Source organism: Aptenodytes patagonicus, chromosome W (assembly GCF_965638725.1).
Source record: "Aptenodytes patagonicus chromosome W, bAptPat1.pri.cur, whole genome shotgun sequence".
Lineage (NCBI taxonomy): Eukaryota > Metazoa > Chordata > Aves > Sphenisciformes > Spheniscidae > Aptenodytes > Aptenodytes patagonicus.
In genome coordinates, this window is record NC_134981.1 from 30812766 (window position 1) to 30836967 (window position 24202).

The 24202-nt window shown below is 45.0% G+C and overlaps 1 protein-coding gene across 3 annotated transcripts in view; it reads right to left on the reverse strand.

Annotated features, from left to right (window-relative positions):
* Nucleotides 1-18602, reverse strand: part of LOC143172001 (ankycorbin-like) — a 136196-nt gene extending 117594 nt beyond the window's left edge. For 2 of the 3 annotated variants that reach the window (XM_076361211.1, XM_076361208.1), the window contains exons 1-2: nucleotides 18529-18602; nucleotides 4934-5025 (exon numbers count right to left, since the gene is read on the reverse strand). In XM_076361211.1, the coding sequence (XP_076217326.1) occupies nucleotides 4934-4969 (36 nt within the window). In that variant the 5' untranslated portion in view covers nucleotides 4970-5025; nucleotides 18529-18602. Of the gene's footprint in view, nucleotides 1-4933; nucleotides 5026-18239; nucleotides 18300-18528 lie in introns of those variants that run through there. The other variant, XM_076361210.1, reaches the window with a different exon arrangement.
* Between the last annotated feature and the right edge of the window lie 5600 nt (nucleotides 18603-24202).

The following is a 24202-nucleotide window of genomic DNA, read 5'->3' on the forward strand; positions in this document are numbered from 1 at the left end:
ATGGGAATAAAGTCCCTGTAGTGCACATAAAAAATATGTTGGGGAAAACAGTCTGGGTTATTCCTGCCTCGGGCAGAGGCAAACCCATCCGTGGGATTGCTTTTGCTCAAGGACCTGGGTGCACTTGGTGGATAATGCAGAAGGATGGGGAAGTCCGATGTGTACCTCAAGGGGATTTGATTTTGGGTGAGAATAGCCAATGATCTGAATTATGTGATGTTAAGTACTAATTATAGTTATAATAGTTATACTAATAATACACAGATATACTAATAATACTAATAATATTATATGCCATACTAATGTTATTACAATAAGAATCACCCAGACTAATGAAGAATAACTTCAGTGAAACCAAGCAAAGCACAGTGATGATGGTACCAGAACTGACTTCAACATGAAACGATCCAACACCACATACCATCTCCATTTTTCCTGCCCTGAAAGATTATTATGACAGATGGAGCCCGAAGTCATGGACTAAATGAACTCACCGAACATTTTAGAGGGATGGCCCACAGACGAAGGGAATAATATCTGTGTGTGTGTTTTATATATATATATATATATATATATATATATATATATATATATAAAAAAGGGGGTGGTGATTAATGAAAATGTACTGGAAAATATGAGACTTGAGCATGACGCAGATGGTATAGAATAAGGGGTGGATATTGTCCTGGTTTCGGCAGGGATAGAGTTATTTTCCTTTCTAGTAGCTGGTACAGTGTTTTGGATTTAGGATGAGAACAAAGTTGATAACACACCCATGTTTTAGTTGTTGCTAGGTAATGCTTACACTAGCCAAGGACTTTTCAGCTTCCCATGCTCTACTGACTGAGAAGGCTGGAGGTGCACAAGAAGCTGGGAGGGGGCACAGCCAAACTGGCCAAAGGGACATTCCATACCATGTGACGTCATGCTCAGTACATAAACTGGGGAAAGCTGGCCGGGGGGGCCGCTGCTCGGGGACTGGCTGGGCATCGGTCGGCGGGTGGTGAGCAATTGTACTGTGCATCACTTGCTTTGTGTATTATTATTATTATTATTATCATATTATTATTATTGTTTTATTATTATTATCATTTTATTTCAATTATTAAACTGTTTTTATCTCAACCCACGAGTTTTTCTCACTTGTGCTCTTCCAATTCTCTCCCCCATCCCACCGGGGGTGGGGGGAGTCAGTGAGCGGCTGCGTGGTGCTTAGTTGCCGACTGAAATTAAACCACGACAGACATTCGTTCTCTATCGTGTGAATAAACTACAGTCTATAAACAAATTCAAGTTCTGAAGTGATAGTTCCCAATATTACCACACCAACTTTTTCAAGTGTTACATGCAATCTTGCCTTGCAACAATTAAAATGGTGATCCTTTTAGGATGCCAGCTTTAGGTGTTACCAATAGTAGGTTTTGAGTTTGATAATGAAGAGCTGCTCAGGCAGAAGAAACTAGTTGCTTTGTCAAGACATAAATGCAATTTCTGTTGTTTTGTCTACAGACTCTTGAAGTGTGTACATCTACTACTTAACTTCTAGTCTCAGCATTTGCTCCCACCTAGGCATCCTGTTCACAGATTTCTAGACTACAAGCATCCTCCTGTAACTACACATCACACTGACAATACTCATTTGTGACAGAGTGATAAATCTCATTCCTCCACTCCAAATACACATGTTCACATGGCAACAGTCACCCCCAGGAAGGATTTCACAGCGATTAAATGTGTCAAGGGAAAAGGATTCTCCAAGTATGGGAGCTGCCTGCACACACAGAGTGAATCAGGTAAGGTACAGGGGAGCTGAGCAGCAAAAGCATGAAGTGCAAAGCCACAAGAGGAGTCACCCTCCCATCTAAGAAGAGTCATGCTCCCATCTCTCAGCTGTGGACTAATATCAATTCTGCTAAATATCAGAATTAGCAACCTTATTTACTTGTGTGTTCCTGCAACTCCTTTGCTGGCATGCCCACCCCTGTGCTTTTTAGGCCAATAATATCAAGGTGTGATTTGACAAAGCAGCTAAGCCAAGCAACAGCTGCAGAAAGGGAAGTCCTGCTGCTCCTACTACTTTAACCACTCCTCTCAGGGCTGACCCTACAGTGAGACAGAGCAGGGAGTTAACCAGCTAAAACTCACCCCACAAAGTCATTTTCCATCACTATGTCCCTGAACTGACTCACTGCAGGGTTAGATACCAGAAGGGCAGAGATGAAAGAAGAGGGAGCAGGGACATCTCTTTTGGAAGCTGCAAGACTGGTGTAGCTATAGCACTAAAGCAAAACCCTGCATCAGGGACACAGAGATATATGCATGAGTATCAGCAGTTGTGCCCACTTTCAATTCAGCCACCCCAGAAAAGCCTAGAGAGCTTTAATACATCAGTGAAGTTTCTTATGCGGTCTTCATTTTAGCATACAGTTTTATGTTATCAGCCTTACTGCTGGAGAAGTGTTTGAGTAATTCCTGTCTCCCACACACACCTTTAAGACTTATTCCTATTCCTCCCCCTCTTCCTATTTTTTATGCTAATACTGAGGCTAAAAAGAAGGGTACCGTTCCCTCCCCCAAGACACCTCCGGTTCTACAGAATAAGACATTAAAGACTTCCTCCAAAAACACAAGGGAGGTGGGATGAGAAAAAGTCCCTCCATCCCTGCTGACTTTACCCTTATCCCCAATCTGAAAGCAGTTACCACATTTTATAAATTGAGATACAAATAAGACTAATTCCAATTAAAAACACCACCTCCTCCTCCTCACAAATTATAGCTAAGAGAAGAGAAGGATAATTTTCCTTGCTTATCTTGCACAAAATATAGAACAGCTCCTGTTGGCTGTTTTGAATTATGCCCTTAAGGTTTGGCTTCAACACGGAGGAAGCCAGACTGCCATGGATTTAGACTGCTGTGCCCTTGGAGCTACATATCTAAATTTTAGGTATCTGAAAAGTCCTTTGTGGTCAACTTTGTCTCCAGCCAGTAGACAGCAGTAGTATCAAAACAGCAATTACTTTCAGATTCTACTTGGTTTTGGCAAGAGGCGTGAGTTATCAAAGATAAGTAAGTAAGGAATAAGTGAACCAGTGCAATTTATAACAGTGGGTGGACTAGCTACAGCAAGATCTAGTTGCATCACACACATCACTTAGCCTTTGCTCTAGAGCAACAGCCCAGCCAACTAGCATAAAAGTGTGAATAAAATCATCCTAACACACAGGCACACCTAACTTCTACAATACCAAGTGTGTTCATACATTAGCCAAAGGACTGTTCTCATTACTCAAGCAGATGCCTATAAAAAGTTTTACTGGTGTAGGTGAACTGAAATAGCAATTGCTGCTATTTGTCACAACAGCAGCAACAATTTCTGATCACAAAATTCTAGCAATTCTAGACTGAATGGCATATTCAGTTAGATGAGACACCAGAGATTTGATATGATTTTTATTTGTTGTGAAGTGGCACAAGACACCATGCCACTGGCTGATTCAGTCTGGTGACTAGCAAAAGCCAAACACTGCTTAAGTAGTTAAAAGGGTTACACTCTGCTCTCAAAGGTTGTTTGACATATTTAGCTTGGTTATAGAGCTGGTCTTTTTAGAAAGAGCTCTTGTTAAACTGAAGGAGTAGAGCATCCACCAGTGCTGCTGCTAGGAAGCTGATACCGCAGCTGCCTGCAACCAATGCTAACCTGTAGCTCAAAAGACTTTTTAAGCAGGAATCAGCACATCTGCAGATCACACTACAGCAGCATCTCTTCCTTCTTCCCAGCTACTAAAGCGTGTTACAAGCTGGCTAAAGACACCTCATGGCACACCATTAGAGCGACCATCTTTACATCAAAGCGCAGCCTGTACTACTCCTGAGTGCAGTGTGTAATGATATTCCTGAACATCAAAACTTCTAAAAGAAGCTCCATTTTCAAACCTAATGCATCTTAACCAAACACGGCTGCTCTAGGATCCTGTGGGAATCTAGCCATGACAAACAACAATGCATCACTTCTTTCAAAGCAGCACACAAGTTTAGGATGAAGGATGGAACATTACATTCTTCACAGATCATGGAGATTTGTTACAAATTGCACACAAAATCTGGAAAGTCAATTAAACACAAAGTCACCTATTTCACTGACTGCTCACTGCACTATCACATGAGCATTAACATTAGTGCATGACAAGAAGCTGGAATGAGTAGTGGTAGGAAAAGAAAGACAAGGACAGGACTGGACTACAGCAGTCCTGCTGCTCCAAGGAAAGTATGCTTACTATACAAGTTCAGGCTTGGATCTCCACTGATACTACTGCTACTAGCAAGGGACAATATATGATGTGCAACCCAACATCTCTCTAAATGCAGTTCTGAAGAGTCTCCTGGAGGACCTCCATAATTATGTCTGTCATCCTCACTGCTCAAGCCTCATATCCACCTCTCCTGTCACACTGGAATTGATAAGCCACAGCTGCCCTAATTGCACAGCTGGTTCCTGTATTCTTGCTGACAAAGAAACCCTGCCGCAGACTGAGGAGACCTTTCGTTAAGTGCTCAAACACCACACTGATAAGAATGGTATTATGCTTAGACAGAAATATCATCAGGCAGTAAAGTCCTTACTAGGCTTAATCCTGTACCTGGAACAAAGTTTCAATCTGGACACCAGCACAATCTAACAGAAGTTCTGCAGACCCCACACACATGCATGATTCAGTTACAGGGAGCAAGGTAGTGAAATACTATTAGTTTGCATAACGGAATTGGACTCCAAATAGAAACAGCCTACTCCATACTGTACTCGGCTGTCGCCTTTGTGCTTGGAAAAAGTTTTTCTTCTCTGTAATTCATTAACCTACAACCTTATCAAGGTGGGAGTGAAGAACTTGTTTCCAGCATGGAAACCAGCAGTCAAACCAAGCAAAAATACTTACGTCACTCTTCCTGAACTTTGCTTTTAAGCTCTTCATGCTGATCACATTCAATCTTCCAAACCTTTGAGGAGCTTTTTATCCTTCTTCAATATCTAAACAAAAAAGAAAGAAAAATAAGAATCCAACTTGATACCGTTCAGTTCACTGGCAGCCAAGTCTGAATTGAATTTGCATCCCTATATCACCTTTTGAGGGTTTAGCCCTCAAGCTCTAAAAAAAAAAGATTAACAGCCAGCTAAGGGAAACTTTCTGTTTCTCTAAACTTAAAAGCAAGCCTAAGTATGACCACAGAATAATAGAGCAAATCTTTACCAAAAACTCAAATGTGTATCATGTTATAGTAGCTACCTCTCGCCATAATTAGATCACCGACATGTTCATACATGTAAGCAGCTTTCTCTGCCCACTGCCTATTTTAACATTGTCATCAGAGCAGCCATTTGTAAAGTGGGAAAAGCAGAAATAAGTATGCAAAGTCATTCAATTAAAACTTCACTATCCTACAACTGTGGGTGTGCACTGGGTAGCAGAAGTACCACCACTATTGTATGTACAAGTTTAACCACTAACTAAATTCAAAAGTATACTTAAACCATGCATGACACATACTAGTACAGCTCAACACAACATAGCAGATGGAACCATCTGAGCAAGAACAGAGGTTATCACTGGAAGAATTGTTTTATACTCTTCCCCATAAGAAACTGTATGTGTATTCTTGGAGTCATGGCTGGTTTTAATTTGACAATGCACTATCACACAGTCATGTTCCTCCTTCCTCCCTTTCAAATGAAGAAAAGCAGCAGTTGCACAAACATATATAACCAACATTACAGACAAGCTGCAAGCTCTCACAGGGAAACAGGGAGCAAGTACCTAAGGCAAAGTTTCCTACAGAAAGCTTCAATATACAACATATTACCAATCCAAGACAAATGTAACAGCAAACAGCATGTTAAAGTAGCATAGCAATGTGTTTTTTCCTAGAGCACAATAGAAAAACTTAATGAAAGAGCAACATACTTCTGGACTGGGTAAAGCCTTCTATACAAAAATGTTCCAAATGTCTAGTTTTACAGTATGCTCACTCATCTACCCCTCTCATCTACCAAGTTTTAGCTGCTATACAAATTCCTTCTGAAGGAACAGTTTAAATTAAAGGATGTTCAGCTGTATAAACTTCTTCCCTCCACCCTAGAAAAAAAAGGAGAAAAAAATATTACAAGTCTATCCAGATAAATAAATAACTGAAGTGAGGACTGGAGCATAAATTCAGATAGGTCATGCAGAATCACTAATGTTTCACATCACTCTTCAGAAACAGTAGATCACAGTTTGATAAGCAAAGTGAGACTCAATTGTTTAATAAAAGAAAGTCCCTTATTATGAAACAAGTTGCTATGTTCTACACTATCACTCTACTATGAGTTAAGTTTTAAAAACCAACTACATGGTACACTCTTGGTAGAGTATATACAAATGCTTCCACAAAATACAATGCTGAGCACCATTCAGGAATAGCGATTAGTGCTAAGTAAACATGTCATTTAGTTCAACCCCATATTTATCTGGCAGCCATTTAAGACAAACACAAGTACATTTCTTCAAAAAAAACAAACAAACAAAAAAATCCCATACACTACAGACACACAAATACATTTCCCACAGAACACACACCTCCAATAGGTAATCTGGATGGGATAATTCTGTAGGCTGTTAAAATATCATTAAATCTAATTAAATGATTACATCTAATTAAACAGTCATTCTGAACTCATATCAGATTCCTGACTGCTTTCAGGTATATGAATGAGGGGTTTCATTTGAAGTTCTTGCTTTTCATCTCAAGGAGAATGGGCTTGTGGCATTGTTGTGGTTTAACCTCAGTCGGCAACTGAGTACCACGCAGCCGCTCGCTCATTCCCCCCACCCACGGTGGGATGGGGGAGAGAATTGGAAGAGCACAAGTGAGAAAAACTCGTGGGTTGAGATAAAAACAGTTTAATAATTGAAATAAAATGATAATAATAATAATAATAATAATAATACACAAAGCAAGTGATGCACAGTACAATTGCTCACCACCCGCCGACCGATGCCCAGCCAGTCCCCGAGCAGCGGCCCCCCTGGCCAGCTTTCCCCAGTTTATGTACTGAGCATGACGTCACATGGTATGGAATAACCCTTTGGCCAGTTTGGCTGTGCCCCCCTCCCAGCTTCTTGTGCACCTCCAGCCTTCTCAGTCAGTAGAGCATGGGAAACTGAAAAGTCCTTGGCTAGTGTAAGCATTACCTAGCAACAACTAAAACATCGGTGTGTTATCAACTTTGTTCTCATCCTAAATCCAAAATGCAGCACTGTACCAGCTACTAGGAAGGAAATTAACTCTATCCCTGCCGAAACCAGGACAGGCATTTTAATTCTTTACCATGCAAAAGGAGAAAAAAAAAATTAAAAAAAAAAAAATTGGAGAAGCTTTTCACTCCCTGGCTTAAGTGACAATTTCTTAGCTTTTTCTTGAGCTGAATGGAATATTTGTAAAATAGTAACAAAAATATAACAAAACCAAAAAAAAGCAAGTTTTGAACAACCGAAAAGGAGGAATTATTTTAGGTTGCTCTGAGAGAAGCATACCACTTTATTTCTGCTACACCTACTCAAACTTTGGAGAAAATGTGAAATTGTACAACAGCTGTCATAACCTGCACTGGAAAGGAGCCTGAACCTCAGCAAGAGCCCAATAATCTCCTAAATTGTTCTCTAGCAACACCAAGGATGATGAGCATTGCAAAGACCAGAAATGCCAGGGTACAGACAGGACAAATGCCATTACACTTATCTGGCCTTTTTTCATACCACGCCAGCAAAAAAAGGAGGAAAAAAAAAGAAAATGGAGGCCAAAACCCCAAACTGTTTTTAAAAATTTTGGGAAAAACAGAACAAAACAAAACCACAATTAAAAGGAACTTTAAAAGCTGAGAAGCATCATACAATATCTGACAAAATCCAAAACTTAAAAGGACTTTTTATTTAAAAAGTTAAACATATTAGACTAACAAAAAAAAAGGTAACCAGTTTAATTAGACTATTTAATAAATATAAAGAAATCCTTTGCATGGGGAAGTGAAAACAAGAAATCTTTCCTCACATACAGATTGCCAAAGAATTGTCTGCTATAGGCTGTCTTTCCCCTTCCCACCCTCTCAGCATTTTTGGCTCCCATGAACAAAATATTTGTTCCCATAGAAGATAAAGTACTCAACTACAGGGCTATGTGGGAAATGACAACTCCTTGTAGGTATATGCACAGAACAGCTGCAAAGCTGGACTCTCTTCTATGAGGAACCTGTAAATACAGTCTAATTAACAAGCTTTGCAAGCACTCCTAGCATGTGACTTTTCCCCCTTTTGAGGAAGGAAGAAGGGAGGCGAGCTGTGTTTCTGTTAGAAGCCAACTTATTTTTCCCATAGGATACTTCAGCACTTGCGTAATTGCATTTTATACACTGAATGTGAAACTTAAGTCCACGGCATAATTAAAAAAGTATGCATAAGCACACAAAAACAGCATTCCTGGGTTTAGTGTGTGTCACATCTGTATTTTTCCATAATAGATAGTTAAACACAAACATTAAGATTACAGCTTGTGCATCATAATGCCCATAATTCTTCAGCTGTAGAGATAAAAACCCATGAAGCAGTGAGGGCTGCCTTTTCTTGGCACTGTTTAAAGGAGGAAGTCACCTCTTAAAGGGTGTAATTATTGGAATTGATGCAAAAAGAGGTCAGCATCCTGATTTAGCACAGCTTTATGACAACTGTTCATTTGCCGGGGGGGTGGGGGTTGTATAAAGGAAGCACCATTAATACACTCCTGTTTTACAAGATAGGAAACTACTACTAGAAATTCACTAGGGAGCATCAAGACACTTCAAAACAGCATTTCTGCAGTGAATCACAGGTATTAACAAGAAGCAATCTCTAACAGTGTCATTTCTCTGCTTTCAGAACAAATGCAATAATAAATATGGAGCGCTGTCATTTTGTAGCTGCAGCAAGTTAGCAGTAGAGAAGCACTTAACTCCAGGGATTCTCAACAGCTAATGCTGATCACATGCTTTTAACCATTAACTCCAAAATTAAATATCTAGTCCTCTATCTCATCTTCCTTCAGCTTAATGTTAAGAAATAGCTTTCAGGAATACAAGCCACAGAAAACATCTTTAGGTGGGTGGTAAACCTATCTAGCTAAAACAAGAGACATTGAAGCGGCGGTCATCTTCGGCATCAATTTCATTGAAACTGTGTTTTAATATACAATACAATCTTTAGATTTAAACATAGGAAACAGAGTAGAATAATCTTCCCCACTGATTTACAGTGAGATTCATGCAAACCACAGTAAACAACCATACTGACATATTTTTTTCCTTTCATTAAATTGCATTAAAATCAGAGCAATGTCTTTCAATGTTACAATTAACTCCTTGAATGGCCAAAGATCCAGTGATGCAACGGTAAAACAGCCTTAGCTTTACTAAGTAAAACTACAAGTTTACAGTAAAACAATATGCTATGCACACTGTGCAAGCCAATGACAGTTACCCTTTACTGATAAGTGAATGCTGAATTCAATTAATTTTAGGTGTCAAAAATCTTGCACCTCTTTCAGAACACCCTGAGAAGCCTCCATCTCAGGCAGTGCTCTTCTGCAGCAAAGCATCATTCATAATGTCAACTAATTTCCCATTCCCCTACCAAAAATACTTAAATTTGTTTTTTTCACCTTGTGAAGTTACAGAAAAGAACTAGAGACTCCATGCAAGATCTGGCAACACAAAGAGGGAAAAAAAAAAAAAAGAAAAAGTGTCTGGAAGAATACCATTGCTGCCATACACTTATATCTCCTTTGTGTGAATACACCTACACTCACAGGGGAAAATAAGGGGCCCCAGAAGTCTCTTCTCCCAAAGCACTACAACACCATTTATTCTCTGGTTGATCACTTTCTTTCTAAATCACAAGCCCTGCTCTGACCCAGGAGAACAAGCCTTTGTGGCAGCCAGCACTGCAGAGCAGCCAGAGGCATCCACAGTACTAGCATCTCTTCTGCTGCCCACCTTCAGTACCCAACCTCTCAAACGCTTCACATGCCTGAGCTCCCCTGACCTACTATCCAATACCAAGAACATGCCCAAACCCAAGCTTCTCCTTAGCACTGCCAAAGCCACTGGACCACCTGGAGGCATTAGCCATTGCCCAGCCTCTTTGGTTGTTTGCACATGAGCACAGCAAGCCCATACTGTCCTAAAAAAAATCCACCCAACACTTAATCTTTGACTACCTTCTCGTTTCCATCCAGCTGAGCATATTCTTCTATTTCTCAGGCCAAAGCAGAGAAGCACATACGATGTGACCAAAAGCAATGGGAACATTTCCCCACTCTTTATCAGCACAGCTCAGTTTTTCCATCTTGAATAATTCATCCTCCTATCATAGGAAAAGTCAAACGGAACAAAATTTTATTAAACTTAATGTCACCTATAAAGACAAATAATCCTTGCCTTGGTTGATCTACTATTACTAATGAAAACACACTGAAAAATGCACTGAGAAGCCCAAGTACTACACAAGAGTGTGAGTGATTTATATACAGTTAATCCCACTCTAAACAGAATCAGACATCAAAGATAGCAGGGGCCTTGGATAACTTAGTACAATCCCTCTATCTGTTCACAAATCACTGGCAAGGATGTGCTGAACTGTACAAATTTAAGCATTTGAGCCCAAAAGTTAGAGCTCTATAGATATTGCATCACTAACAGATCTACAGCTATGGCTCCTCCCTCCAGAATGCTTTGCATCAACTCTCTACTCTTAAACTTCCTCTTGATATTCAGAATTTGCAAAATGTTTAACTTCATTTTTGAAGGATTCAGCTAAAGCAGTACCAGCTTCTGTGGATGTTATACAATCAGTACAAACCCATGTAAGACTGTCGATGTGGGGATATGTGCAGTTTGTTAAACAGCGTTTTCAAAAACAGTTCTAGACAGCTAGGAGAAAGCTTGCATCAAGGCCTTAGACACAGTGAACTACAGGAGAAGTTTAGAGAAGAAAAAAAAATTAAAATGTGACATTGCCCTGATTTGTTTAGAATCATAGAATATCTTGAGTTGGAAGGGACCCATAAGGATCATCGAGTCCAACTCCCTGCTTCTCGCAGGACTACCTAACACTAAACCATATGACTAAGAGCGTCATCCAGACGCTCCTTGAACTCTGACCACTTCCCTGGGGAGCCTGTTCCAGTGACCGACCACCCTCTCAGTGAAGAACCTTTTCCTAATGTCCAATCTGAACTTCCCCTGACGTGGCTTCATTCCATTTCCTCGTGTCCTATCCCTGGTCACCAGAGAGAGGAGATCAGCACCTCCCCCTCCGCTGCCCCCCTTGAGGAAGTTGTAGACTGCGATGAGGTCACCCCTCAGCCTTCTCTTCTCCAAGCTGAACAAACCCAGTGACCTCAGCTGCTCCCCATAAGTCTTGCCCTCGAGACCTTTCACCATCTTGGTCGCCCTCCTCTGGGCACACTCTAATAGCTTGATGTCCTTCTTATATTGAGGCGCCCAAAACTGCACACAGTACTCGAGGTGGGGCCGCACCAGTGCAGTGTAGAGGGGGACAATCGCCTCCCTCGACCGGCTAGCTATGCTGTGCTTGATGCACCCCAGGACACGGTTGGCCCTTTTGGCTGCCAGGGCACACTGTTGACTCATGTTCAACTTGCCATCAACCCAAACCCCCAGATCTCTTTCCGTGGGGCTGCTCTCCAGCCTCTCGTCCCACAGTTTGTACGTATAACCAGGATTACCCCATCCCAGGTGGAGAATCCGGCACTTGCTCTTGTTAAATTTCATACGGTTGGTGATTGCCCAGCTCTCTAGTCTCTCCAGATCTCTCTGTAAGGCCTCTCTACCCTCGAGGGAGTCCACAGCTCCTCCTAGTTTAGTATCATTGGCAGGCAAACTTGCTTAATGTACATTCGACTCCTGCGTCCAGATCATTTATTAAGACATTAAAGAGCACTGGCCCTAAAACTGAGCCCTGGGGAACCCCACTGGTGACTGGCCACAGCCTGATGTAACCCCATTTAGAATCATAGAATCACAGAGGTTGGAAAAGACCTCTAAGATCATGGAGTCCAACCATCGACCCAACACCACCATGCCCACTAAACCATGTCCCTAAGCACCTCATCTACTCGTCTTTTAAATACCTCCAGGGATGGGGACTCAACCACTTCCCTGGGCAGCCTGTTCCAATGTTTCACCACTCTTTCAGTAAAGAAATTTTTCCTCACGTCCAATCTAAACCTCCCCTGGCGCAACTTGAGGCCATTTCCTCTCGTCCTATTGCTAGTTACTTGGGAGAAGAGACCGACACCCACCTCGCTACAACCTCCTTTCAGGTAGTTGTAGAGAGCGATGAGGTCTCCCCTCAGCCTCCTTTTCTCCAGGCTAAACAACCCCAGTTCCCTCAGCCGCTCCTCATAAGACTTGTTCTCCAGACCCTTCACCAGCCTCATTGCCCTTCTCTGGACACGCTCCAGCACCTCGACGTCCTTCTTGTAGTGAGGGGCCCAAAACTGAACACAGTATTCGAGGGGCAGCCTCACCAGGGCCGAGTACAGGGGCACAATCACATCCGTAGTCCTGCTGGCCACACTATTTCTGATACAGGCCAGGATGCCATTAGCCTTCTTGGCCGCCTGGGCACACTGCCGGCTCATATTCAGCCGGCTGTCGACCAGCACCCCGAGGTCCTTTTCCGCCAGGCAGCTTTCCAGCCACTCTTCCCCAAGCCTGTAGCGCTGCATGGGGTTGTTGTGGCTGAAGTGCAGGACCCGGCACTCGGCCTTCTGGAATCTCATACAGTTGGCCTGGGCCCATCGATCCAGCCTGTCCAGGTCCCTCTGCAGAGCCCTCCCACCCTCGAGCAGATTTCCTATAACTCTTTGAGCCCGACCCATCAGCCAATTGTTCACCCATCGTATTATGGACTTGTCTAGCTGTGTGCTGGACATTTTGTCCAGAAGGATACTGTGAGAGGCAGTATCAAAACCTTTCCTAAAATCCAAAAAGAAACCACACCTACTGGCTTCCCTAGGTCAACTAGATGGGTGACCTTGTCATAAAAGGAAATTAAGTTGGTTAAGCAGGACTTTCCCCTCGTGAACCCATGCTGGCTATGACCAATGACTGTGTTGTCTCTCAAGTGTTTCTCAATAACTCCCAGAATAACTTTCTCCATAATTTTACCAGGCACTGAAGTGAGACTGACAGGCCTGTAATTACCAGGGTCTTCCTCTGACCCTCCTTTTGCTGTTACTTTAAAAGCCCTTTTTGTTGTCCTTCACAGTGCTGGCCAGCTTGAACTCTAATCGAGCTTTGGCCACATGAATTTTCTCCCTACAGTGGCAAACAGCATCTCTGTAGTCCTCCCGTGTCGCCTGTCCTTGCTTCCAATGTCCATACACTTTCCTTTTCCACCTAAGCTCTAGGAGGAGATCCCTGCTCAGCCAAGCCGGCCTTCTGCCCCACTTGCTTGACTTCCAACACTTTGGAATTGCCTGCTCCCGCACTCTCTTAAGAGATGGCTCTTAAAACGTGACCAGCATTCATGGACCCCAATACCTTCAAAAGCACATCCCCAGGGGACCTTACTAACTAGCTCCTTCAGCAGCCCAAAGTCTGCTCTCCCCATATCCAGGGTCAAAGTTTTGCTGGCAGTTTTTCTCCTATCGCCAATGATTTGAAACTCAACTACTTCATGGCCACTGTGACCAAGACAGCCACCAATCACCACTTTGCCCACAAGTCCCTCTCTGTTTACAAACAACAAATCTAGGAGGGCACCTTTCCTAGTCGGCTCCCTTAGTACCTGCACCAAGAAGTTATCCTCAACATGCTTCAGGAATTTCCTGGACCTGTTTGTGTCCGCTGTATGATATTCCCAGTTGACATCTGGGAAGTTAAAATCACCCATAAGGACAAGGGCAGCAGATCTAGAGATATCCCTTAATTGCTTGTAGAATAATTCATCGATGTCGTCATCCTGGCTGGGTGGTCGATAGTAGACTCCCACAACAACATCCGCTTTATTTGCTTTCCCCTTCATCCTTACCCAGAGGCTCTCAACCGTGTCATCGCCAACTGCAAGCGCCATACAGTCCAACCCCTCCCTTACATACAGCACCACACCCCGCCTCACCTGCCCTGCCTATCCCTCCTGAAGAGCCTATAACCGTCCATCATGGCACCCCAGTCACAGGACTCATCCCACCAGGTTTCACTTATGCCAATGATGTCGTAGCTCTGGGACTGGGCCAAAGCTTCTAGCTCCTCTTGTTTATTCCTCATGCTGCGCGTGTTAGTATAGAGACATTTCAAATGTGCTCCAGTGTACTCAGCACATTGTGGAGCAGACTGAAGGACCTCGCTAGCACACCATCCCTCAAACATTGGCGTGCCACCCCCAGGCTTATCACTAGCGAGCCTGGCTTTATCCCTTTCCCCCTTCAAATCTAGTTTAAAGCTCTTTCAGTGAGCCCTGCTAACTCTTGTGCAAAGATCCTTTTCCCCCTTTGAGAAAGGTGTACCCCGTCTGTCGCCAGCAGGCCTGGTGTAGTGTAGACCGACCCATGATCAAAAAACCCAAAATTCTGCTGGTGATACCAGTCACAGAGCCAGGTATTGATCAGCTGGGTCTTCCCGTTTCTTCCAACATCATTCCCTGCAACTGGAAGGGAACTACTTGTGCTCCTGATCCCTTAACCAGTCGTCCCAAGGCCCTGAAGTCTCTCTTGATTGCCCTTGGACTTCTTGTTGCAACTTTGTCGCTGCCTACATGAAAAATCAATAATGGATAATAATCCGGGGGCCTGTACCAGGGTAGGAAGTTTTCTCGTCACATCTTTAACCCGGGCCCCAGGGAGGCAGCAGACTTCCCTAAGAAGTGGCTCTGGTCGGCATATTGGACATTCTGTTCCCCACAGAAGAGAGTCTCCTATGACAATAACCCATCATTTTTTCTTTATGGAAGTGGTTTTGATGTGGGGCATAGGCCGACTTAACCTTGGCGACATCTCCAACCTAGACGTACCATCATCCTCATCATTGTTTGGTTCCACTTGCAGAGCCTTGTACCTATTATGCAAGGGCACCTGGGAAGGTGGGGTAGTCATGGAGGATATGCGCTTGCTGCACCAGGCAGGAACTTGTCGCCATTCCCCCCTATTCCTCAAGTTAATGCGTTCTGCCAGGTGGAGAAAGGATAGGGAATCCTCCGTATCATGTGTCCTGTCTGCCTGACAGGTCTGTCCCAGGGATGGTAGGGTGCGGTTCCAGTAGTCAATCTCCTTCTCAGACTCCATGATACTCCTCAACCTACTCACCTCTTCCCGGAGCTCTGCCACTAAGCGGAGGAGTTCCTCTACCTGGGCGCACCTCCCACAGGTGTACTCACTACAGCCATCTGGTACTGGCATAAGAGAGTGAAAGACCAGCATACAAATTCTTTTTCTATTGTAATGACTGAACAAACTTGGCTCTCCACTTTACCCATCCCCCCTATAAATTCAGGTGAAAAAAAAAAACCACAACACACACATCTTGTTTTACAGTATTTTGAATACAAGCAATGGCTTCCAGGCACAAAACCAGAAGGAGACTATGGCAGCTTTAGAAAATATATGTAAGTTATTACAGCATTAATCTAAAATGCAAGGTCTGCTTGCAGAGGAAGGACTTGAGTAAAGATCTAATGCTTCCTCTGCAAATGCACTAACCATCAGGCTGGAGGCTCTCCCCTCCAGAGGTGATCTCAAGTTCAGCACATCGACTACCACCATCACCTCCAGACATTACTGGCCATCCTGTTCTGGATCTCAAAACAAAGGAAGGATGCTTTCTTTCACTGGTATGTACTTCCACTCCAGCAGTCCTTGGCAAGTATCTAGACTAGCTGCTAGCCCTAAGTGCCAGTGGAGATCTTCAGTTGCTTCCACACTTCACCAAATTCACATTTGTCTCAGGCAGTTTGACAGTGATAAACTCTGCTATAGTGTTTTACCTGAGTTATATCTATTTGCACTACTTTCTCTACACCCTAAAAGTGCATTAGTAGATGACCCTCAAAATATAAAGAGCAGCAACGACTGACAACTCTGAAAATAAGCCCCAAGCTACCTCAAATGCAGAGCTATCACCTGCATGCATTCACAGACACCCAGACAGCAACTCCAAGGAATGCTGGAGAGAACAGGCTTCTCGGACATGCAGGAAGTATGCATACAGCAGGAGAGCCAGTTATTCGAATCTATAACCCCAGAAGATGTCATGGATTGCTATACTCCCACTTTGGGATTTTCAGTAGTCTACTACCTCTGCCACTAAGCAAGACAGTAAAGCTTTGAATTGATTTTTTTCTAGTTTTGCTTGTTTTTTTCTCTATAGTTATTTCAAGCATTATCCCTATGCAAAAAGAACCAGCCCACATTCTCAAAAGGAATGTGATTAGGGTATTGTTGCAGTAGGATTTAGAAATTGCCAACATCTCACACAAGAGCTTAGCTTTCATGTTTCTCCAGGCACTGCTTCTCCCTCAGAAGCAGCACAAACTCCTTATCAGAGAAGGGGAGAAGAAAAGTAACATAGTGGGGAACATAAAGAAAGAAAGAAAAAAAAAAGAAAAAAAAAAAAGAGATGAGGGGTTCACTCACTTGCTCTTGTGAAATGCTTACATCACTTCATGAGACCAGCAGCCTCCTGCCTAGCCTCTTTTCCACTTGATGTTATCCATTTGTTGGTTCAGGGAAGTAGAGGGGAGGAAGTAGCATTTTATTGCTTTGCTAGCAGATGCACTCTTGGAAGAGAGAAAAGAATAGCACAGGGCCAATATTTTTAGAGATTGGCAGGACAGACATCTGCTACTGCATAGTGACTTATTGGCCTCAACTCAAGAGAACCCTGAGCTCATATCAAGCCTCATTCTACTCAAATGCTCTTCTATTCTGGTTCATATGGCTGTTATGCAATTCTTCTATTAGTAAATAAAATCTCATTGACAGCTTTCCATGAGTGTCCCAAGACAAGAGCCAAAGCAGGTCATTGACAGATATTTACTAAATTCATTTACTCCTAGTTAATCTAGGACATCAGAAGGCCTTTCTAAAATGATGTATGGGTATTTTTTGGCATTTGATTTTATTATTTTTTTTTAAATAACACACACTAATCTGCAACCCGCTAGGATTAAAAAAAAAAGAGAGACTACAGCTTCTACTAAAGTAGCACTCACTCCAACTAGACTGCAAGTGTTTTATATCAGTTCTGTAGTAAGCATGCTCACACTCACTACAGAAACAAACTGGAGAATTTGTTAAGAACCTGCAATGCTGATAAAGCAGAATTTAACTATAGTCTTTTCACGGGGAGAAACTTCAGAATGTCACAAGTAGCAATGGCAGACTGCAGAAGGCTTGTGCTGCCAAACACTGTGCAAGAAAAAGCAAAATCTTTCGCGTGCTCTGTTGGAAGTTAGAAGCACGGGTTCCTCTCTAAACTTGATGCGATTCCTAAAGCAGACTTTTTTTTTTTTTACAGCTACAGAAAATCTTGATCTTTTAAGCCCCCGCTGTCACAGGAACCCGTAGCCCCCGTGCGTGCCCGCGGAGCAGAAGACGCGGCTGGCAGCGGCGCGGGGGGACCCGGCGGAGCACGGCCGAACCGCCGCCCCCCGGGGAGCCCGGTAGCCAGCCCGCCCTTCCCCGATCTCACACTAAAACCCCGGAGAGAAACCGCCCCACACGAGCACCGAGACAACGCCGTCCCCAGAGCCACCTTTTTTATCGGAGCGAGGCAATCTGAGGGTCGTCCCCCCCGGGGGTGGATTTAACTCCTGTCAGGGCCCCCCGGGAGAGGGAGTGAGGAGGCGGCACTGCTGCCCCCGGGGCTCAGCCAGACCCGCGCAGTCAGGGACCGGGCTACCCCTCTCTCTGAGGCGGCGAGGGCGGCCCCCGCGGCTCCTCTCGCTCCTCGGGGCCGCTTGGGGCCGAGGGACCCGCGGAGACCCCCGGCCGGGCGGGTAGGGACGAGGGAGAGTGAACCGGCGCCGGCCTGACCGCACCGAGGCACTACCGCTCACCCCCGCAGGCAGCTGTCAACCCCGCCACGCACCGGGGGGAGAGAAAAAAGAATAAAATTATAAATAAATAAAATGAAACAGCCAAGCGGCAGCAACTCACGGACTGCCCCCCCAGTGCTCTCCACTCCCCCACACCAGGGAAACGGGGCTCTCCAGCAGCGCCGGGGGAAAATAAGGGAGAAGTTTCCTCCTGTTGCGCCGCGCAGACGGTACCCCCCCCCCAGGCTCCGCCGGGGAAGCGCCCACCCGCCGCCAACAGCTCCCCCGCGGACGGCGGTGGGGGCAGGTGGGCGCCGCACACAAAGCCCCTATTCACAACGCCCGCCGCCGTGCGTGCGCGCGTGCGTGCGTGCACGCAACCTCCCTCCCTCACGCCGAGCCGCGCTCACCTCATGGAGGAACCGCGTCCCGCTACGGTCGTCTCCGCCGCAGGGAGCCACGCCGCTGCTGAAGGGTGGAGCGGCGCCGCCGCGCGCCCCAGGACACTCGGCCGCTCCACGCGGATAGGGCGGGGGAGGGGGTGACATCACTCCGTGGCCACGTGACCACGGGGCTCTGGGCCCCCGCGCTCGCAGAGGAGAGTCATGTGGCGGCGCGTGGAGCATCGTCTGTTGCGCGGCGGTTGCTGCGCGTGCGGGGCTCCCGCCCCGAGGAGCGGGTTGCTGAGGGGAAGGAGTGGGATGACGGTGCCACCCCGTGGAAGGGTGGAAAGAGGGAGTTGTCACCCGGGGTAATGGTGGGAGATGCTTCAAGGAGCCCACCCTGCTCGCCCAGAGCCGGGTGTGTGGGAAGGGTATGTGGGGAGTTGGATTCCAAGTCCCTTCCGCCTCTGGATGCCTTCTGGCCTCCTCGGGAAAAAGCTGAGGGGTCAAAAAATATATCAAATTCTTCAAGGAGCACGAGTGCTTCAGCACATGAGAGAAGTCCTGCGCTTCAGTTCCCTCCAAAGCTTCCCTGTGTGTCAAATTCCCCTTCCTCTGACCCCCAGGCAGGAAGGACTGCTCCAGAAGAGAACTGGGGCACTTGTTTAATATCCAAATTAATGACCAGTGTAGTGTTTGGTTACACAGGAGCTTAGAGGTTAGAAAATCACAAGTGGGCTTTATAGTGGGCTTTACTGCTTCATTGGATGTGCTCCAGAAGTCTCTTTCCTGTGTAGGCCAAACCCCTCTTCTCAAAGTTGAACCTCTAGAGCACCCTTTCTCACATCCTCTGGCAAGCCAATCTCAAACCACTGTCCCACCTTCATATCTCACCAAAAAGATCAGTTGCCTTCCAGACCCTGTGCAACGAACTCTGGACACTTCGTCTACAAATTGTCCTGTTAAATGAGTTGGTGAGCCTCTGCCTACCGTCCTGCCAGAGATGTTAGCCATCTTCCCATCATGTCATACCCACCTACTGGTCTCACTCACCACAACCATGTTCCCCATCTGAGAAGGTCTCCTTTAATCTCTGTGATCGCTCTTATCTTCTCCATTGTCAACCATATCCACACCTTCCAAAGTGGCAAACAGTACAGGGAGGAAATGAGCACTTCAAAACTTTAGGTCATTATTGTAATAGTGGCAAGTATTGTTATTAAACAGATTATCACCAGAAGCATACTTTCCTCTGCTAATCTGCAGTCCTTACCTTGGCCAATTTGCTTTGCATGTGTTTTACCTTTGAGAACAGCCATAATTGTGCCAGTACTGTTTCCTCTCTTTTTTCTTATAAAAAACACGCACATCAATGTTAATCTAATATAGTTAATACTGAGAATTTAATTTGCACAAAAACAATAAAAATAGGAAAATTAACCTTGCCCGGCAATGCTAGCTCAGCAGCTACAAAACATGTTGCAATTATTATGCAATTATTTTTCATTCCAGTTACTTTTAAAAGCCAAATACATGTGTACAATATGGTTACAAAGTCTCCTGCCTGCTTCACCAGCAAAATTCCATCTAATCATGCATGACTAACATGAAAATGATTTAATATGCAAGTACAATCTCTTACATTTTGAATAGTTTGACCATGTTGAATTTTTATTTCCATTCATAATGCCAGCATATCATAAAAATGTGGTTTGGGTATGTTTGCATGGGATGGTTGCATATAATGACACATGAATAGTAAATAGTACATTTTGGCTACAGTATTATAAAATAGTCAGATCTTGAGAACTGGGAAATACAGTATTTACTAGTTCCCAGAGAAATATTGTTCATCATCTTGTAAACTGTGGTCCAGGATAAAGGCTTTGGGATTTGTAGTGGCAGCTAGCTTAAATTCGTTAAACCAAACTGATCTGTCTGACAGAACCTGACTGCCCTCTAGATTAGTCTCCTTGCATGGAAGACTGCTTTCATCTCTTCTCTTCTGAGCCCCCTTTTGGGTCCCTCTCCAAGGGCAGGGCATCGCCTCTCATTCAAAACACTCCTATGTAATTTTGTGGCTGAAGCCTCTGAGGGCAGAGCACAAGTCCGGGAGTCAGGAGATCTCAGCTCTATTCCTAATTTTGCCCTCAGTGTGCTGTAGGACTCTGCGATAGTCATGTTTTTCCACCTGTGCTTCTACTGTCTATATATAGGGTGAGAACAACTCTTTGAGAGTTTTAATAAATGCTCAGCATGAGCTAACAAAAGTTGTTAGTAAGATGGAGACAATCTAAACTGCAAGAGGCAGAAGGTGGAGTACATCCTACACAAGCAGCTTCTCTCAAAATCTAAGTGTTAGCACATCGGCAGTGTGACGCCCTTCCCATGCCGCTCCGTTCCTTTGTACAACAGGCATGAGACTAGGATGGGAGAGGAAGAGAATATCCTCTTCTGAGCAGCTGTCCTGGTTTCGGCTGGGAGAGAGTTAATTTCCTTCCTAGTAGCTGGTATAGTGCTGTGTTTTGGATTTAGTATGAGAATAATGTTGATAACACACTGATGTTTTAGTTGTTGCTAGGTAATGCTTACACTAAGTGAAGGACTTTTCAGCTTCCCATGCTCTACCGACTGAGAAGGCTGGAGGTGCACAAGAAGCTGGGAGGGGGCACAGCCAGGACAGCTGACCCAAACTAGCCAAAGGGATATTCCATACCATGTGACATCATGCTCAGTATATAAACTGGGGGAAAGTTGGCCGGGGGGGGGGGGGCCACTGCTCGGGGACAGGCTGGGCGTTGGTCGGTTGGTGGTGAGCAATTGTTTTTCATTTGCATCACTTGTCTTTCTTGGGTTTTATTTCTCTCTCTTTTTGTTATTTTCCTTTTCATTACAATTTATTATTATTATTATTAATATAATATTTTATTTCAATTATTAAACTGTTCTTATCTCAACCCATACGTGTTCTCACTTTTACTGTTCTGATTCTCTCCCCCATCCCACTGGCGGAGGGGAGTGAGTGAGCAGCTGTGTGGTGCTTAGTTGCTGGCTGGGGTTAAACCACAACAGTCCTTTTTGGCGCCCAACATGGGGCTCGAAGGGTTGAGATAATGACAGATCTGACCAAAGTGTGTCAAGGCAAACTTGTGATAAGCATTCATTATATTAGTTCAATAGTCGCTGGTCATAATGTTGATTCATTTGCTCTCAGAGTTGTGCTTGTTCTCAAAGTTGTGTTATGTAACATCTTACTTGCCGTATGCACTCCCTGTGGTGCTGTTTATCACCTCTGGGAGTTGGATTAAAGCTATTGCTTTGCTGTACTGTGTAACACTAGCTTACAGTATGATAAAATTATTGGTCATGAGATTGTACTCAGCACTGCAGTCATCCCTGTACTTCGGGAGCCATCCCACAGAAACTATTAATAATTACACTTTTTACCTCTTCTCGGAGAGCTAGTATACGGGGGAGACACCTTCCTTCATCTTCCCCTTCTCCTCCAGTCTGATTACAATAGCTCTTGAGAATTTTGAATATCCTTGGGATGTTCAAATCAGCATGTTCCTATTGCTATGTATCTTGAATGTGTTTCAGGCCTTGTTTGAAGTTAAACTATTTAAGAATATCATCCAGAGATCTGCCCTGAAGCTGGATAGTTGTGAGTAGCAGAGTGTGTAGGACAGTATGGGCAAGTGCCTAGGACAGTGGGCACCTCCAGTGTTTTGGAACTTCACCCCTGAACAAGTGTAGAATCCTGAAAAATTAGTAGAATATCCAGAAAAAGCATGCTGTCACCCTGGCAATTCGAGAGAGACACAAATCACTGCAACGTGCTGGGGCCTGGCCCATGCCTACCGAGCCCTGTTCAACACCATTCAGTACCCTCAAGGGAAAGAGAAGGTCTCTGGATCTGACGACAAAATGACAGGCACTGCGGCTACTCCAACCCCGTCGACAGGCACTGCAGCTGAACCAGAGAACCAACCCATGGCGGTATCAGTCGCCCCTGTACACAAGAAGAAATCTTGGAAGCGGAAGTCAGCTCGTTTAGAAAGGGAGAAAGAAACTTCTTCTAAGAGGGAGCAGGGGGAAGAAGTGGACGAGGCAGACTACCCCAGAGGAGGGCTATCACGAGAACAGGAGGAGGAGAGCCAGCCGCTGACCGGGGAGGAGGAAGAGGAAGAACTCATAAACGAGGCAGTGACCACCCGATCTCTATCCCTGAGTGAGCTGCGAGATATACAAAAAGATTTCAGCCGCCGTCCAGGTGAGCATATTGTCACCTGGCTGCTCCGATGCTGGGATAATGGAGACAGTACCCTAGAATTAGAGGGTAAAGAAGCCAAGCAGCTGGGATCCCTTTCTAGGGAAGGGGGCATTGACAAAGCGATTGGAAAAGGGACACGAGTCCTCAGCCTTTGGAGGCAACTCCTGTCAGGCGTGAAGGAAAGGTATCCCTTCAAGGAAGATGTTATATGTCGCCTAGGCAAGTGGATCACCATGGAGAGAGGTATCCAGTTCCTGAGGGAATTAGCTGTGCTGGAGGTGATTCATGATGACCTGAGCAATGAACAACTATCCAAAGATCCAGATGAAGTCAAGCACACGCGACCCATGTGGCGGAAGTTGGTACAGAGCTCACCATCGTCATACGCCAATTCATTGGCAGTGATGACCTGGAAAGACGGAGAGGGACAAACGGTGGATGAACTGGCCGGCCAACTCCGGCAATACGAAGAAAGTCTCTCTTCCTCCCTCGTCTCGGCTGTGGAGAAACTGGTCCAGCAACTCAGAGAGGATATGTCCTACTCCCCACCTGTACGGACCAGTAACTCAGCCATTAGGAGTAAGCATCCCTCTGCTCAAGAGAGAGGATATAGTGGATACACACCACGGGCCACCCTGTGGTTTTACCTGTGTAACCACGGAGAGGACATGAGGAAGTGGGATGGAAAATCTACCTCAACCCTAGAGGCACGGGAGCGTGAATTGCAAGGGAAAACAATCAGGGGGTTCTTCCAGGAAAATTGCTGCTCCAGTTTCTAGTGGGCAGTTCCCCAGACAGGGTAGAAGGGCTGATCTTACTCCTGGTCTTAATGAAGAGACTTCTAACTCGTATTTACAAGAAGTGAGTAACGAATACTATGACCAGGATTAGAGGGGCCCTGCCTCCAGCCAGGGGGAGGAAAGGGACAACCGGGTTTACTGGACTGTGTGGATTCGGTGGCCTGGCACATCAGACCCACAGAAGTATAAGGCTCTAGTAGACACCGGTGCACAGTGTACCCTAATGCCATCAAGCTATATAGGGGCAGAACCCATCTGTATTTCTGGGGTGACGGGGGGATCCCAACAGCTAACTGTATTGGAAGCCGAAGTAAGTTTAACTGGGAATGGGTGGCAGAAGCACCCCATTGTGACTGGCCCAGATGCTCCGTGCATCCTTGGCATAGACTACCTCAGGAGAGGGTATTTCAAGGACCCAAAAGGGTACCGGTGGGCTTTTGGTATAGCTGCCTTGGAGACGGAGGAAATTAAACATCTGTCCACCTTGCCTGGTCTCTCGGAGGACCCCTCTGTTGTGGGGTTGCTGAGGGTCGAAGACCAACAGGTGCCGATCGCTACCACCACGGTCCACTGGCGGCAATATCACACCAACCGAGACTCCTTGATTCCCATTCATGAGCTGATTCGT